Consider the following 15,754-nt stretch of genomic DNA (forward strand, 5'->3'; position numbering starts at 1 on the left):
GCTTATAGGTAAAATAGAAATGCATTAGAATAATGGTCCAAGGCAACAGCAAGGGTTAACAGATTTCTAAAAAGCCTGTCTATGAGAAAGTTTCTTCAAGGTCCCCCATATCTGATACAGGCAAGCAATGAGAAGACACACAGGCTGGGAAAAGACATGTACCACACTATTCTATAACATGAGATAAGGTGGCACCAGGTCACAGTGCCCAACTACAGGGCCCTCAGGCTTTCCAGTTTTGGGGGAACAGACCAAATTACAAAGAGAACCAGTAAAGCCCAAATCAGGATGTGTGCATGTGCTGGGTTTGTGAAACAAAGGATTGCGTTGACAGGACAGAACATGGACAGCATGATGATCACAGAGAGATCAATCAGCAATGCCTAAGATGAAAAGTCATCAGAAGGAGAAAGAATACAAAAGGAGGGACTGCAGAGCATCAAGGGGTACCCGAGAGGGGAACCCGAGGCCACTATGGACAGACAGTTTACCGCCAGCCTGTCTCATCCATCCCACTGAGGGGGTTGGGCCTTGGTCTCAGCCTCCAGTCTTCCCAAGCTGCTGACATCTCACATTCAAGAGAGAACCTTAGAGTGAAGCTCGTGTACTGGCCAGACGTACCTTGACTCTCTGCAGCTCTAGGACTGGTAGACATAGAAATGTTTGCATTATATATTCTTATCTGCTATCACTGTGTATCAATACTTGCCTATTATTGAATGGAGAGGTCATGGTTGGTCTGAGGGTTTGGGACCTCCCGGAAGATGGTACCTGGGTCATAAAGTCAGTGCCAACAACTGCTGGCACTTGTTTGTCAGCAATATGCACGAAAGGAAAAAAAAGACTGGATCCCAGCAAGATAAGCATCCAAATTTCTCTTGAAGGTGTTCAATGTAGGTGCTTGAACCATCTCCTATGGCAGGCTATTCCAGACCTTGGGGGCTTGAACAGTAAAGAAATTCTTTCTTATGTCCAGCCTGAAACGGTCTTGCAGTAGTTTATAACCGTTCGACCTTGTCATCCCTTGGGGTGCTCTGGTGAACAAACATTACCCCAGATACTGGTGGTCAGCCCTGATAAACATATAGGTGGCCATCACATCACCCCTGAGCCTGCACTTTTCCAGGCTAAAGAGCCCCATAGCTCTCAGCCTGTCATCATAAGGTCTGTTTTCCTGACCTTTGATCATGTGCATGGCTCTTCTCTGGACTCTCTCAAGCTTCTCCACATCCTTTTTGAACTGTGGGGCCCCAAACTGGACGCAGTACTTACTCCAGCTGCAGCCTTACCAAGGCCGAGTACAAGGGGAGAATGACATCCTGGGATTTGCTTGAGAAGCATCTATGGATGGAAGCCAGCATTTTGGTCGCTTTACTAGCCGCAGCATCGCATTGAAGGCTCATGTTCATCTTGCGGTCGATGATGATCCCCAAGTCTCTTTCTTCCGTAGTGCTAGCCAGCGTAGCACTGCCAAGCCTATAAGGATGCTGCAGGTTTTTCCTTCCTAGGTGGAGAACCTTGCATTTTTCAGTGTTAAGCAGCATCAGGTTCTCATCCACCCATTTGCTGAGCCTGTCCAGGTCAGCCTGGATCGCCCTCCTGTCTTCAGGTGTGGATTCTTTGCCCCAAAGTTTGGTGTCATTGGTGAACTTGGCCAGTTTGCTTCCGACTCCAACGTCCACATCATTAACGAAGATGTTGAACAATATGGGTCCAAGGACAGAGCCTTGGGAGAACCCACTGTCACAAGGCATCATGACAATTGACTTCTGTCAATTACCACCCTCTGAGTCCAACCATTATATTCAAAATAAATCACTTTAGGAATGTCCATGGCAAAATTTGTCATCTCTACACCATTTTATTAATTGTTTTTAAAATTAAACATACACAGATATAAATGACTCCACATTTTACAACACTAATTACACAACACATTTCCCATGTCAGGCTATATGAGACAAAAGCAAAGCAAATTTAATGTAAAATTTCACTAAAGCTTATATGGAAAAGAAATATGCATCACATGTACTAAGTCTGTGTACACTTGCACATGTGAAAACAATGGTCAGTAAGTCAGTATGGCAAGGCTGCCTTCTTTCTTTTACTATATTTAATGTGTACCTTCCTTTTAACTACTTCTAATATTAAAGTGCAAAGGGCCATAGTGGCAGAGCAGTTAAGATATCTTGCTAGAGGTTCAGAGTGGGACTTGTACCAAAGGCAACCTCACAGTCAACCCAGCAGCAGATGGGTACCAACTCATTTGAGTAAGGGAGTCAGAGCAGCCAGAAATGATGCAAGTCACATTCCAACATTGCTCCCTTGTGTGCCACTGACAATAGAATTTGAGATGCCTTAACCACGCTACCTGTATGAGCTGCTGGGCTCAGGGGGAGTTTTAAGCTTGAATATCAAGTGCAAGTTTCAGCTTTAGAACCAACTTGGAATGCTTGGATTTTTCTTTACAGCTTATGAATTATGGTGTGGCTCTCTGCCCTTTATTGCTGTCAGCTTTAGAAATACGTTGACAGTAGTATTCCAGGACTTCATTATTTAGCTAGCAGACTAGTGTGGGAAATGCAAAATGATACACCTTTTTCTCCCTAAGTCCAGTTATTTACAAAAAAAAAAAAAAAAAAAAATCAACTGATTGAAAAAAAATTAAGAGCAGTACATTTTCCAAGTACTGCAAGCTTTTGTTGTATCCTTTCTCCAAAGAGCGCATTTTTGTAACCCAACCACCAATCATCTATTTAAGAGAATGTTGTTTGGATCCTTATGATCAGCAATGTAACTGGGGAGAAAAAGAGGGCAAGCGGGATGCCAGTCCTAGGTGCTGACTGAGAGGAGCACCAGGATCCCTTCTAGGAGTCTTTGCGACAGAAGGCCCAGCCCTGACTTGCTTGGCCATAGGAGCTAGGCAGCATAGCTCCACACCCAGCAATGTATCACAGGACAGGGGGCAAGTGGATTGGGTGCTCCCACCTGGGGAGTTTTTGCCACAACAGGAGCACCCATGAGCCTAGCAGCACACCTGGGGAACAAACAGGGAGCATAGAGCTGCTGACCATAGGGATGCTGACACTGCAGCAGCAGCAGAAGCAGCAGTCATAGCATTCAGTGTTCAAAAAAGCTAAGGGGAAGGTAAGATTTCCCTTCTCCTCCCTCCTGCACAACATGCCCCCTTATCTACAGTAGTAAACGTACCTACCCCATACCCGCCCCCCCAGCACTGAATGAGCTCTCTATACTTCTGAATAACTATAGTTATTTTTCTGTAACTAGAGGCCATGAGTAAATAAATAAATACATACACTGAAGACCAAGCTCCTGATAAGGACATCTATTATGTGCACAAAGGTTTGTTAGGCTTTCAACATCACCAGGGGTCTATATGATTTAGGATGACAAAGGGTTAATTCCCCTGGACACTGGCCTGCAGCCTGGCCCCATCCAGAGGTATACCACTAGCAATGAAAATGTAACGCTAAGGCAAAGGTTAACAAGAATATATTATCAAGGTAAGTATTAAAAAACCATCAATAATGAATCTACAGTACAACAATGAACCAGTCAACAGAGAGTTAAGAGAACACTATATACAATAATAGATACAGGAAAGAACCAGTGCAGGCCTGTCACTGGAGGTGGCAGGCAAGATCACTCTAAAGCTGGCAGGCAAAATGGCCTGCCAACCTGTCACAGACTGCCTATTCCCTAGACGATTTCTATCTTTTCCTCACTCTCAGTGAGTATGCAGTCACTCCAAAGGGATGGGTGATACTTTACCATCCAAAGGTATTCATGTGAATACAGGTGAGTAGAGGATGTCTGTCTATGAGTGTATACCTCTGTGAATGGATGGAGTTCAGTTACCCACTCCACTCAAGCAACTTTCATACTAATCATATATATGAGCAGGGTTCACACCACATGCTCATCAAGTGACTCCATTTCTCATAAGCTTTCAGTCCCAATCAGACACAATGTGCACTGACACCAACTCAGTCTCTCTTCCAGGTGAGCACCCAGCCACTGCCCAGGCTCACGATGCACACAGACTCAATCACTTCCTTAGTAGCTCTCCAAGTGATAGTCCTGACAGGTTTTATAGTGTCAACCTCGTGTCACCCATCAATGATATGCCAGATCCTTCTATCATTCATCTGTCCACCACATTACTGACCAATCTGGAGAGTTGTTACCTCAGGTAAGTATTTCATGCCCCACTTTACATTAAAAACCTGTTTCTTCCAAATTCAACTTATATAATACAGGCTGATTGCACATGCTTGTCAGTCCTATGTAGGTCAATGGACCCATAAGTTCAAGAGTTCACTCTCCTCCATCCGGGGTACTGCAGCTGGGGTTAACAACATATATACATACTACATTTTCTCCCACAGGGTTTGTACATTTAAGACAGCTGATCAAATTAATTTTAATAAATCAGGCCAAAATAAAGGACCACTTTCTATCTGTGATACCTGAACAGACAGGTAGAATGTAAGGATTATTGTTTAATGCATTTCACAGAAGTAACTTAAAGAGTTTGGGGTTTGTTAAGTTTCCACAAAGAGCCAAGAAGAAGAAGATAACATAATAAGTTTAAAAAAACCCAAATGTTACTAACCTAGCTCTCCATTTTCAATCACTTCAAAAACAGCCCAGATATCATCCTTGTTGGGAATGATGTTTTTTATTCCTACTACATCATTAGTTAATTCTTCTGCCTCCATCAAAGGTGATACCTGTGATACAGATTGTAACAATTAAGACTTTATTAAAAGTAGTTTATTAAGTACTAATGGTTTCTTCACAAAGTCTGTGTTCCAGTGATAGACAAATCATCATTTTTTATTATAAAGGAAACTGCAGGAATACCAAGTTTGTGAATCCACTAACTATTCCCTAAACTTTCAGCAAGTACATTGTCATTCACTGAATTATACTGGACTAAATTTATGCAGGTTAAAAAAAATAAAACTCAAGAACTTTCTTCTCAGTCCTCCCCTCTTTCCAATGCTGAAGCACTCTAGTTCACACCTATCTGAAAGAATGAATGTTTACTAGGTTACCCCCCAAAATTACAAAAAATAACTGTGTTTATATAGCACAGAGCTGTTTCACCTTCCCCCACCAATACAACACTGCTGTTTTCAGTCATGTCAAAAAGATTTTTCTTCCTGTGTCACTTGCAGCATAAAATCATAATGAAATGGAATCAGAGAACCCTAACAAAGATAATAGGTATCCTGCTAAAATTGTTTTTTTTTTCTAATCATATCCATCCTTTGTTATTGCAGAAAGTTAATGTTTTTCTTTACATTTGAATAGTAGCACAGTACTGCTTAGAGCTCAGTGCCTTTCAGGAGTGCTATTAGACTCAAAGCTGGAAATCTCAATTATTGAAAGCGGTGAGTTTAGACTTCTCAGCACCCAAGCAAGGAAGATAGCCTCTGGCAGAAAGAGACATCAGGAAGAAGGTCATGTAAATGACCTTGCACTACTGAATAAACCCAGTAGTCACTATGCAATTGTTAATGTTCCTGTGTGCTGCAGGAGTGGCATCATGCCAGCGTGAGTGTTAATACTACTGTATCCTGCCATGGATGTCTCCTCTTTAAAATTATGCCATAGCCTTCTGCTTAAAAATGCATGAAGACTGCTCTTTATAAATTTTAATTAGGCAACAGCTCAAATGCAAAAAATAATTGTAATTTTAACAGTAAAGATAGCAGTAAGCAGACCAAGACTGTGCCTCTATGATCATAAAAACACATGTAACTAGATTTGCTAAAATAATATATAAAAAGAAATGTTACATTTAAAAAGAAAAGTAATTATTTAAAGGTATATGATTTTTATATACTGACCCTTATTATAATACTTTGGTCTGGCTCCTTTCTTTCCACATAAACTTCAATTAACAAATCTCCAGCCTGGGAAACCTAAAATAAAATAACATAAAAACAAAAAATAACCCGATTAAAAAAGTCACATAGCTTACAGGAATTCAAATATTTCTAAAACGTACCATTTAAAAAAAAAAAAGTGTACGTTCTTTCACATGGGAAAATACAATTGTTATTTTACAGGACTGCTTGAGCCCAGTTGTGAACAAACCTTCTTCCCCTTTGAGCTGTAGAGTGTCTTGACACTGACTTCAAGAGAAGGTGTTTTCTTTTCTACTTAATGAGAAGTCTGTACTCTAAGAAGGGATCCAGACATGCAGGCATGTGTGGCTTGTGGCACTGCAAACCTCTTTGCAGCACCACAAACCATACAAGTTGCACATTAATCGGTGCACAGTGCTGCTAATTTGCTGTCCTGGGGCAGGGCACTACCAGGATTTCCTGGTAGCAAAAAAATCTTGGAAAAAAAGCAGTACAACCCGTACCAAACTGGCATTTTAATTTAATTTAATTTAATTTTTTGCCTGCTCTCCTGTCTCCATGTGCTGTGAAGCCCTTCGGCTGAGGCACCCCAGAAGATAGGCTGGTTGATCCCCGGCCTCCGTGTGTCTCAACCAAGGGGCTTCACTGAGGAGCCCCCACACTGAAGCATGCTGCACCATTACTATTTGTGGGAACCCCCCTGCTGATGTGGACACAGTCAAAGGGAAGAAACAGATATTACTTGGTGGCACAAATAATGAACATATATTCACTCTGAGCAAATAGTCACTCATAATGAGCAAATGGCCACTTCGCCCTTTATTGTACCACATCAGTGGCCATGAAAAAAAGGTAATATAAAATAGTGCTGTTTTACTGCAGTGGACATCTATTTACACAGTGGTGGGAGAGCGCAGGCAAAGCTGCCCACACTAACTGCCCCATGAAAGTGCTCCGAGTGCTTGAGAAGTTCATTCCGGTGCATCCTGGGAACTCCAGTGCAGGATTGGGCCTTTTTAGCCCCAGGAACACCAGCCTGCCTCTGCCTGCTAACAGAGATGAACCCTGGAGAATCTCAAGGTGCACCTCTTTATAAAATAGGAGTAAGTCCTGATTTCTTGCTTACTGAGACCTGCTTTGAGATCTCCAGGGATATGTCTTTGTAAGTAAAGAAAGCCCATGCAGGTCCCAGCATGGAGGCATGCAACTCAGGGAATCCCCAGCACCTTGTGCCTCCATGCTGGGACCTAAACTAGGTCCCATTCTTCATGCAGAGCCACAAGTTGGCATGGGTACTGGCAAAGAGGCACAATGTGGTACAGGACTTTGAGGAATCCTGGTACCCCATGCCTGTGTAAGGAATGTGTTGGCATGGGATGCAGTGCAGGTCCTGGCAAGGAGGTGCAGGGTAGTCAGGGCGTCTGTTTTTATACCAACAGTCATAACTAATTCAGACAGAAATTTGAACTTCAGTAAAATAGATATCATCATGTATGTCAAAACAAACATAAACCTTGCAAGCACAGATTCAGTGCTCAAAACACTAGTTAGACTACTATAGGTGGGCATCAAGGCTAAGAGACTCTGCTTCAGGAATCCATCCATGTAGTTCTCTGTCAGATCAGGAGAAAAGAAGGATTTCTTCTCCTTTCCCTACCACACATACACAGTTAAAGGCATTATTTATCATTTCCATTTATATATCAAATATTGCCCTGCTAAATACATAGCAAACGTTGTGCTGCAATTATTAGAAGAATAAAATTGATAATATATAGAAATGCATGTGTGACAGGCAGTCAGAAAAAGTTGCTATTTTAACATGCCTAATAGCCATATACATTAAGAAGAATTGGATGAGTACAGGGAGAGTGGTAAAGTGAAACTAGAATTTTAAAAATGATCAAAGAGAAAATAATAGGGTTGGAGTGTTTTTGTAGCTCTGATGGTCCAGGAAATGTCAAGACACAAAGCTTTTGGTGGTATTTTTTCCTGAACCAACTATATAGTTGGAAGAGCTGATGAACAAACTTTTGGGTATTAGGTTTTCTTCCTCAGGCCCCCATAAAATATGAACATTTCAAATATCGTCCCTTCTTTCCCCCCAGAAAACTACACATTTAGAATTCTCCACAGGACAATTCCAGTCATTTATTTGCCATAAAACTATCCATAAAGAAGAGTACATATTTCACTGCTCCAAAGAGAAAATATCTGGTGACTTAATACTCTGGCTGAGTGTACACAACTTTTACCTGTAAGAAAATATTCATATGAAAATTTAAAAGAGTACAACTTGCTGCATTTCATTTTCTCTAATGGGACAGTTGTGCATGCTGAAGCAGGGATTCAAGGAAGATACAATATGACAGATTAAAACATGATGGAGAAAGAGGGAGATGAGTATTTATTTGGAAGAAAAAGTCAATCCTTCATTAGATGGAAATGTGGTCTAATGTCAAGATTAGTATCCAAATAGCTGGAGTCAAATTTTGAGAAGGGAGGGTGTGTATACACATGTATGCGGATGGGCACACTAAATCATCTATGTTGGGAGAATGTATATGAGGATATTGAAGCAGAAAGGGAGCCTAGGAAAACTACCTTTTACTGATTTAGAAAAGCTAAAAAGTGTTTCTACTGAAAAGTAAATACTGGCACTCAATTTTAAGAACATTGATGTAATGAAAAAAACTCTAACTTGAAAGTTAGTTCAGCTTCTGAGAATAGGAAACTAATCGAAGCATTTATGAGGAAAAGCATTACAAAGCTGCTTTGAAGAAAGCTTAATTTTAGTGGCACAGACTCAGAAAAGCTTATTTCGTGGCAAAACTTGCTTTTTAGATAATATTACAGGAAAAGGGTAAAAAAAGAAAGAAGTTGACATTTGATTTCCACTGGGCTTATGTAAACAACAGTACATAGAGGGAATGTGCTGTAAATTACAGCAGCAAACAAAAACAGCTGGCAAAGTATTTGGTGGACAAAAAAAAAGAGTGATTAACAAATTGCCAACTGGAATGGAAAACAAGGTCATCACAAGAGACATTTCAGACCTAAAATTTCCTTGAGTTCCAAAAGAAACTAGGGCAAATTCATTTTTTTGCCTGAACAGTTTGAAATATCAGCAGCTCAGTGAAATCTTTACAGTGCTAACCTGCCCCCCAAATACTTTGTAAGTGTTTGCATTATTGATTCCCTCCCTCCTATTAGGTAGGTTCATACATATATCTTGATCTAATAGCAACTCTACTTCCAAAAAGTAGAGTTCCTACTTTCAGGTCTTCACTAAAAGAAAATGTACACATGTAGGTTTAGTGTTAGACTGCAATATGACTTGCACAACAGGTCTGTGGCAACCAGCTGCCAGTTACATTTATAAGAAGCAAAAAGGAAGATTTTCAAAAGCATTCAACATTGGCCTAACACTGCTCCTGTTTGAAATCTACAGTTAAATACACACACACACACACACACACACACACACACACACACAGAGTGGTTGTACTCCTTGGAGTACAACCACCGTGTCATCTTTAGAAAGAGCTCAGTTTGTGTCTTCTCCCCTCTATGCATGCTCAAGACCAATTTAAAGAGAAGAACATGAATGCATGCTACACAGTTTCAGAAAGCTAAACTGAGCTGGGACAGCTCTGAATACTATAGGGGAAGAGCATCAAACATAAGGCTCATGGGCTGGATCCAGTCCACAGAAGTGTTTCTTTTGGCTTGCAGGGCTTCTTGGCAACCCTGAGAATATGGGGGCAGGACTAGCAGGTGAGGGGCTTCCTATAAAATCCAGGGCTACTGGGCACCTTTGGGTATGGTGAGCAAAGGCTGTGCTGACACAGCCCTGTTTGCCCTGCCGTCATTTCCAATGCTCTGTCACTGGCCCTGCTGCCACCACATCTGGATCCAGGCTGCAAAGAGGCCATGGTCCAGACAGATCCAACCTGGGTCATGGCATGAGCTTGACACCTCTGCTTTAGAACCATTTAAGATAGCAAAAATTAGCCTGAGCTTCCTGTTCCCAAAACTTCTCCTGTTGTGCACCCATGAAGACTAATTCTAATTCAGAGGGTGAAAAAAATGTTTCTTTGACAACTCACATGCCACATTTGGCAATCACCATCCTGGAATAATAATCAGAAGGACAATGTCAGGATGGGTCCTGTCTCACCAACAACAAATTAAAGAGTAGAAAAGGAAAAAGTGGTGAATGATTTTCACTTAGATTTCCTTGCTCGAAATATACCAAGTTCAATTTAATTTGGATCACACACAAACTATGTTGTGTATTCTTGAAAACAAAACTCAGTTTTTAATTAAATAGTAAAAAGTGAAATCTGCAATTGACAAGTATGATTGGGGTTTGTGTTTTACAAGGAAAATGGCCAGAATATTTTCAAGAAACTATGGAGGTGATGAATAGTTAGAGCAACCATATACATAAACTTAGTGGAATCAGGCCTTGCTTTGCATCATAGTTTATATAACTATATACATATAGTTTAACCAATATAAAAAAGTAGTTGCAACTCAGCAAGTATTGGCAATAGTTTTTAATAATACATACAGAGTATGCTGTGTTTTAAGTGGTCTCATATATATAAATCAATGGTTTCTTGAAAAGGGTAAATGACATGGGAGAAACAGATTTTAAAGTGAGTTCTATTGTGATGAGTTTGACTATTATGGGGAAATGGATTGTTGGCTCTGTTTTTGCTGAAGAACCTCTTTTACTGATCTCATGGTACTAAATATTGAATGTAAGTGCCTACACACCATTACTTCACACACAGCAGAATACAGCAGATATTGTTCTGCTCTACTACTATCTATCTATTATACTGGTGATTAACTACTAGGAAATTATTGGCACAGGAAAGAATGCTGATCCATTCCAACAAGCAATTCTACTTTTGACTTCTTAATATTCCAATCATTTTTTACTTTACATTAAAAAAAAACGAACAAACAGAATTTGGTGGGATAGCTCTTATGACTGGAATAATCAACACTTGTTTCAGAAGGACAGGACTGGGAGAAGAGCTGGTGTCGTCACCTTGTATGTTAAAAACACACACACTTGTTTCCTGGTTCAAGAGGAAGAAGACAGCAGAGCATAATGCATCTGGGTGAGGATGAAAGGTAAAAGATGTAATACCAATAAAATCATGGGCATATATTATAGACCACTAAATGAGGAAGAGGAGGTAGATGAAGTACTCTTCAAGCTATGAGATGGTACTTTTGTGAGACACTGATTTTCTGGACATCTACTGGAAGAACAATATAGCTAAACAAAATATCAAGCCAGTTACTAACTTGCATGGAGGACAACTTTCTGTTCCAGAAGGTTCAGGATACAACTAAAGAGATCCTATAAGTATGCTGATAAGAAGAAAGACGAAGGAAACTGTGGGCCCAGCCTTAACTAGCTAGGGCAGGGGTTGTCTAGGGTACTTAAAAAGATTGTAGGGCATACGCGTGGGCAGGTGGGGACAGAGCATGCCTCAGGGTGTGGCAGTGGCATCTCCCATGGCACATTTGCCTCTTACCCGGTGGAGGGGGAGGAATGCACCAGGCACCGGCAGCCCCACACGGCACACTGTGTGCCACCCCATGCCCTCCTATAGCAGAGCTGCAAGGGTCTGAATGTCAGAGGGGTGTGTGGCCGGGGGGGGGAGGAGAGGGAAGTAGTGTGTTTTGTGCCCGCCCAAGCGGTGCATGATTGGCTGGGCATGAGGCCTGTCTGCAGCCCACAGAGCCACGACCAGCTATGCTAAAGCAGCACAGCACCTGGCCAAGAAAGGAGGTAGCTGCGGTTGCGTGCAAGCCCCCTCATTCAACTTCCCCCTTCCAGCGCCACCGCTATGTGCACCCCATGGAGGACATGGGGGGGGGGGCAGCGTGTGCGTGGGGCAGGATGGGCTGTGGGCTACTATGGGCTGTTCCTGGTGGGGGTGTTGGGAGGGCAATGACAAATTTGGGGGGGCTTCAGCCCCCCCATAGCCCCATTCCCATCACCACCACTGCCTGCCCTGAGTGCAGACCACCCCACCTCTCCCCCCGTGCAGATCCAGGGGGCACACGCCACCCTCCTCCATGCCCTCTCGCCGCCCCTCCCCACAACTCAGTCCCACACCCTGCTCTGGTAGTGCAGCACCTGCCCTGGCCCCAGCCCCACTTCGTCCCTCACCTCATCACTCCTTCAACACAGAGGCCCTTTAACTACTACTTTCTTTATTCTAAATATCATTAGGTCCTAAAGGCAATCATTCTTCAACTCAACTATGAACCAGGAAATTTCAAATGAAGATTTTTTTTTTTTTTTAAAGGATGGTATAACCACAGGATCTGGCCATTTAAGGAAGGCACTTAGCCCTGGGCTGGAGCCCAGCTTTGAGGGGTTAACTAGCATTCTGAAGCCCGGAGAAACACAAGGGAACTCAAGCAAGGGAACAAGCAGTTTGTGGGCAGGAAGTAAACTCAGAAGACCCTGCCTCCTCTCTGGCCGTCTTCTACCACCTGGACAAGAGCTGATTGATTTTTTTACTCATTCATTTGGTTGTTTTGTGTTTTCTGTTATTATTCTGTGTTATGACGACTGGCTGAGGGGACCCCAAAGGAGCAAAGCCAGATAGCAAGTCTCCAGACACTCAAGCCCACTTGTGAACTATTGTTTGGACTCTCTGAAAGACTCCTAAGGGGTCCACAGGCACATCAACCCTTGTACAGATGGGCTGAGGTGATGTGAGGACATAGCATTTAAGAAGACTGATATCTGGATGATGATAAGATCAAACCAAGGACTATAAACAGCAGTGGGTGTAACAATTATGTACAAACATCAATATTAAAAGGAAAATATTTGACTACAAAGTAGTAAAACAGCTGGGATGATATAGTTGGGGATGGTCCTGCTTTGTGCAAAAGGTTGGATGTAATCCTGAGGTCCCCTTCCAACACTAATTTTCTATGATTTTGTGAAAAGTGGCCAAAAAAAAAAATCATAGCTAAGAAGTATTTGTGAGAAGCCTGGAGTCCCACAAATTAGTTCAGAAAGTTCAATCATACTTTCTGCAAAATTAAGAATGTTAGAATGTATTGTCAAGCTCTGGTGGCTTTATATATAAATAACCAAATGACTGCTTGACGCCTAGACTTTCTATAAAAACAGGCAAACAAACAAAACTTATAAAGCATGTCTCTAGTCTTTTTCCTTAGGAAATCCTCACACCTGAACTGAATTAGATGCCAATGATATTTCTGCAACAATATGGAATATATAACATAAGCACTCACTTCCAAGAGCCTGCTAATCTCAAGAAAGTTATTTTTGACCAAATCTGCACAGAAATCAGCAGCTAAAATTTCAATTTACTTGTCAGCTCCTGGCACTTATTTTCCCCTTTTCCTACCAACTCCAAGCAAAGGGCAGGCCCAACAGACACTTCCTTTCATTTCTGCTCTTAACTGCTATGGCCACTGAAGTTGCATCAGAGGAACTTCCCCAGAGCATCCTGAGGAATTAAAGTCCTGATGAAGAGCACCTACATAAAGCCTCTTTGGATCTTAAGACTGCAGGAAATAACACTTCTGAAAAAGAAAAATTCTCCTGTCTCCACATTTAAAATGTTCCTACAGCACGGGTTAGGTGGTAAGGTATAAGGTTTCAGACCTACTTCTGGGTTCTTTCTTCCTTCCTTCCTTCTTTCCTTCCTTGTGACAAGGTATTTAGCAGAATTCACAGATTTGTTGGAAACTGACAGCTAAGGTACAAGGTTCGTACAGCATGAGTAATGTGAGTAAGGGACTAGGTATGGGTGAGGGCAGCAACAACACAATTCAACAGCACTACCCCTCTGGGAAACACAAGGCTACATTTTCACACATGTATGTACACACACACACACACACCCCATTAGCAAGAGAAAGACTCACATTTTCACACTTTTACAACTGTATGGCAACACTTCCTGTTCAACAACGATGCCAATTTCCATCATTTCTAGGTACAGACATTCAAAAAGCCCAAGGAAAAATCTAAATTATGCAATTCTTGTAAGCAGCATAGTGCAGGCCAATAACAAACAGAACATACAGTTGCCTTTCGCGCGCGGGGGGGGGGGGGGGGGGGGATGACAAATCTTAGACCAGGTTTCACCATTTTTAAACCAGCTTGTGTATGGTGAACTTCTGTTTGATTATGGGTATAGACCAGTTTTTTATGACTAACTTCTGGTCTGTTATGGGAATAAACTAATTTCCGATCGCTTATACTAGTAAAAGTTAAATTTCTGTATCTGGCCAACGCGAGCAAAGTGAAAGAGAGAAAGTAATAAGGTTCAAAACAAAGGTAACACATCATGAAACTGACTTCTGTGAGCACTGCAACAAAGTTATTTGTGGTAAAGAACTAGGGATTTACACTGTGTTACCATGCATAACTGAAAAGGGAGAAAGCAACCACCAGGAAACATTCTTATTTAGCTTTCCTGCCCTATTTCATCTTATTGCTCTACAAGTTGTTAAACTTCCTCGGGTTTTCCCCCAGCCTTATTTCAGATTCCTGACAGAACTCACAAGCTCTGTAAACTTCCTTCTGCCCTGCTTAATTAATCTCATTCAAGTCATAACTTTAAGTTCCATTTTCAACTTTACCATGAGTCTGTTTCACTCCCCTGTCCTGGAGAGTCACTGCCATGTGCTCTAATTGGTATACAACCAAATGTCACTAAAATTCCAGTTAGTGTAGAAATTACTGCTCACTCCTCTGTACTGTCCTGCTAAGCAAGCATATAACCTCTGATACCTTTGGAATAACTTCCAAATGCAAGTCAAGGTATGTTTCAAAATTATTGTGCTATATGATTTGAGATCTCCTTTTATTAAAGATCCCTTTTTCTTGCATTCTATGCCAATACTTAAAATCAGCTGAGGTAACCACACTTTTATTATCTCAGCACTCAAAAGCATGGGGGCTGGGGTTGTGTGGGCACTAAGGTGCACATTTAACAGCCCAGAGGTCAGAAGTTTGAGTCCAAAGCAGAAACACTCAAGGCACAGACTGTCAGATTCCAAAGAATCTGTGAATTCTACTGAATACTTTGTCAGAAGGACGGACAGACAGATCCAGAAGCATGTCTAGAAGCTAGTCACTTAATATTTTCAGTGATGTATTTCAGACTCTAGAATTCACTAATCCCTCTAGTCTCAGGATAGGAGACCATAAAAAATTCTCTCTACTTACATAGATCCTTTTTTGAGGCAGAGGATGAGACAGTTTCTGGAGTACAGACATGTACTGAGCAGGGCTGGGCTGTGGGGTCATCTTTATTTGAAATGTTGTGGACTTTGCTAGGGCATAGCCCAAGGAACTATAAAAGTTATGAACCTTTTGGCTCTAGACTAATATGATACATAATTTGTACTATGTATAAGTAGGTTAAAAAGTTCTGCTCAAAAGTGTGTTTATGGAGTACCTGTGCTAACACCACAGTAGTCTGCAAAAAGTTTAAATTCATCAATTCTGGATGAACTTACCCACAATAATTTGTATATAACACAAGTTACTGTGGGTATGTTTATTGCAAAGTCAGTGTTTTTTTCGTCTCTTGCATTTCAAATTAACAAGGGGGGTGGAGGTGGAAAGCAACTGCTGCAGTTCTGACCCTGGCCTTGAGTTAGACCCACAGCAGTCTCCTGTCCCCAAGCTGCTTGCCCTTTGCAGCTTCTACCCTTCCCTCTGTCCCTTTCTCCTCCTTTACTGTGACAGCTCACTTCCTTACATGTTCTGCTGGAGAAAGGAACAGAGCCTGAACACTGTCTGAGAGTAAGGGGGGGCAGGA

At 41.7% G+C, this 15,754-nt stretch overlaps 1 protein-coding gene across 3 annotated transcripts in view; it reads right to left on the reverse strand.

Annotated features, from left to right (window-relative positions):
- Nucleotides 1-15,754, reverse strand: part of ARAP2 (ArfGAP with RhoGAP domain, ankyrin repeat and PH domain 2) — a 233,428-nt gene that overhangs the window by 47,479 nt on the left and 170,195 nt on the right. For all 3 annotated transcript variants that reach the window (XM_019480415.2, XM_019480405.2, XM_014594961.3), the window contains exons 25-26: nucleotides 5,880-5,954; nucleotides 4,637-4,754 (exon numbers count right to left, since the gene is read on the reverse strand). In XM_019480415.2, coding sequence (XP_019335960.2) covers nucleotides 4,637-4,754; nucleotides 5,880-5,954 — 193 coding nt within the window. The remainder of the gene's footprint in view (nucleotides 1-4,636; nucleotides 4,755-5,879; nucleotides 5,955-15,754) is intronic.

This window comes from Alligator mississippiensis, chromosome 2 (assembly GCF_030867095.1).
Source record: "Alligator mississippiensis isolate rAllMis1 chromosome 2, rAllMis1, whole genome shotgun sequence".
Taxonomy (NCBI): domain Eukaryota; kingdom Metazoa; phylum Chordata; order Crocodylia; family Alligatoridae; genus Alligator; species Alligator mississippiensis.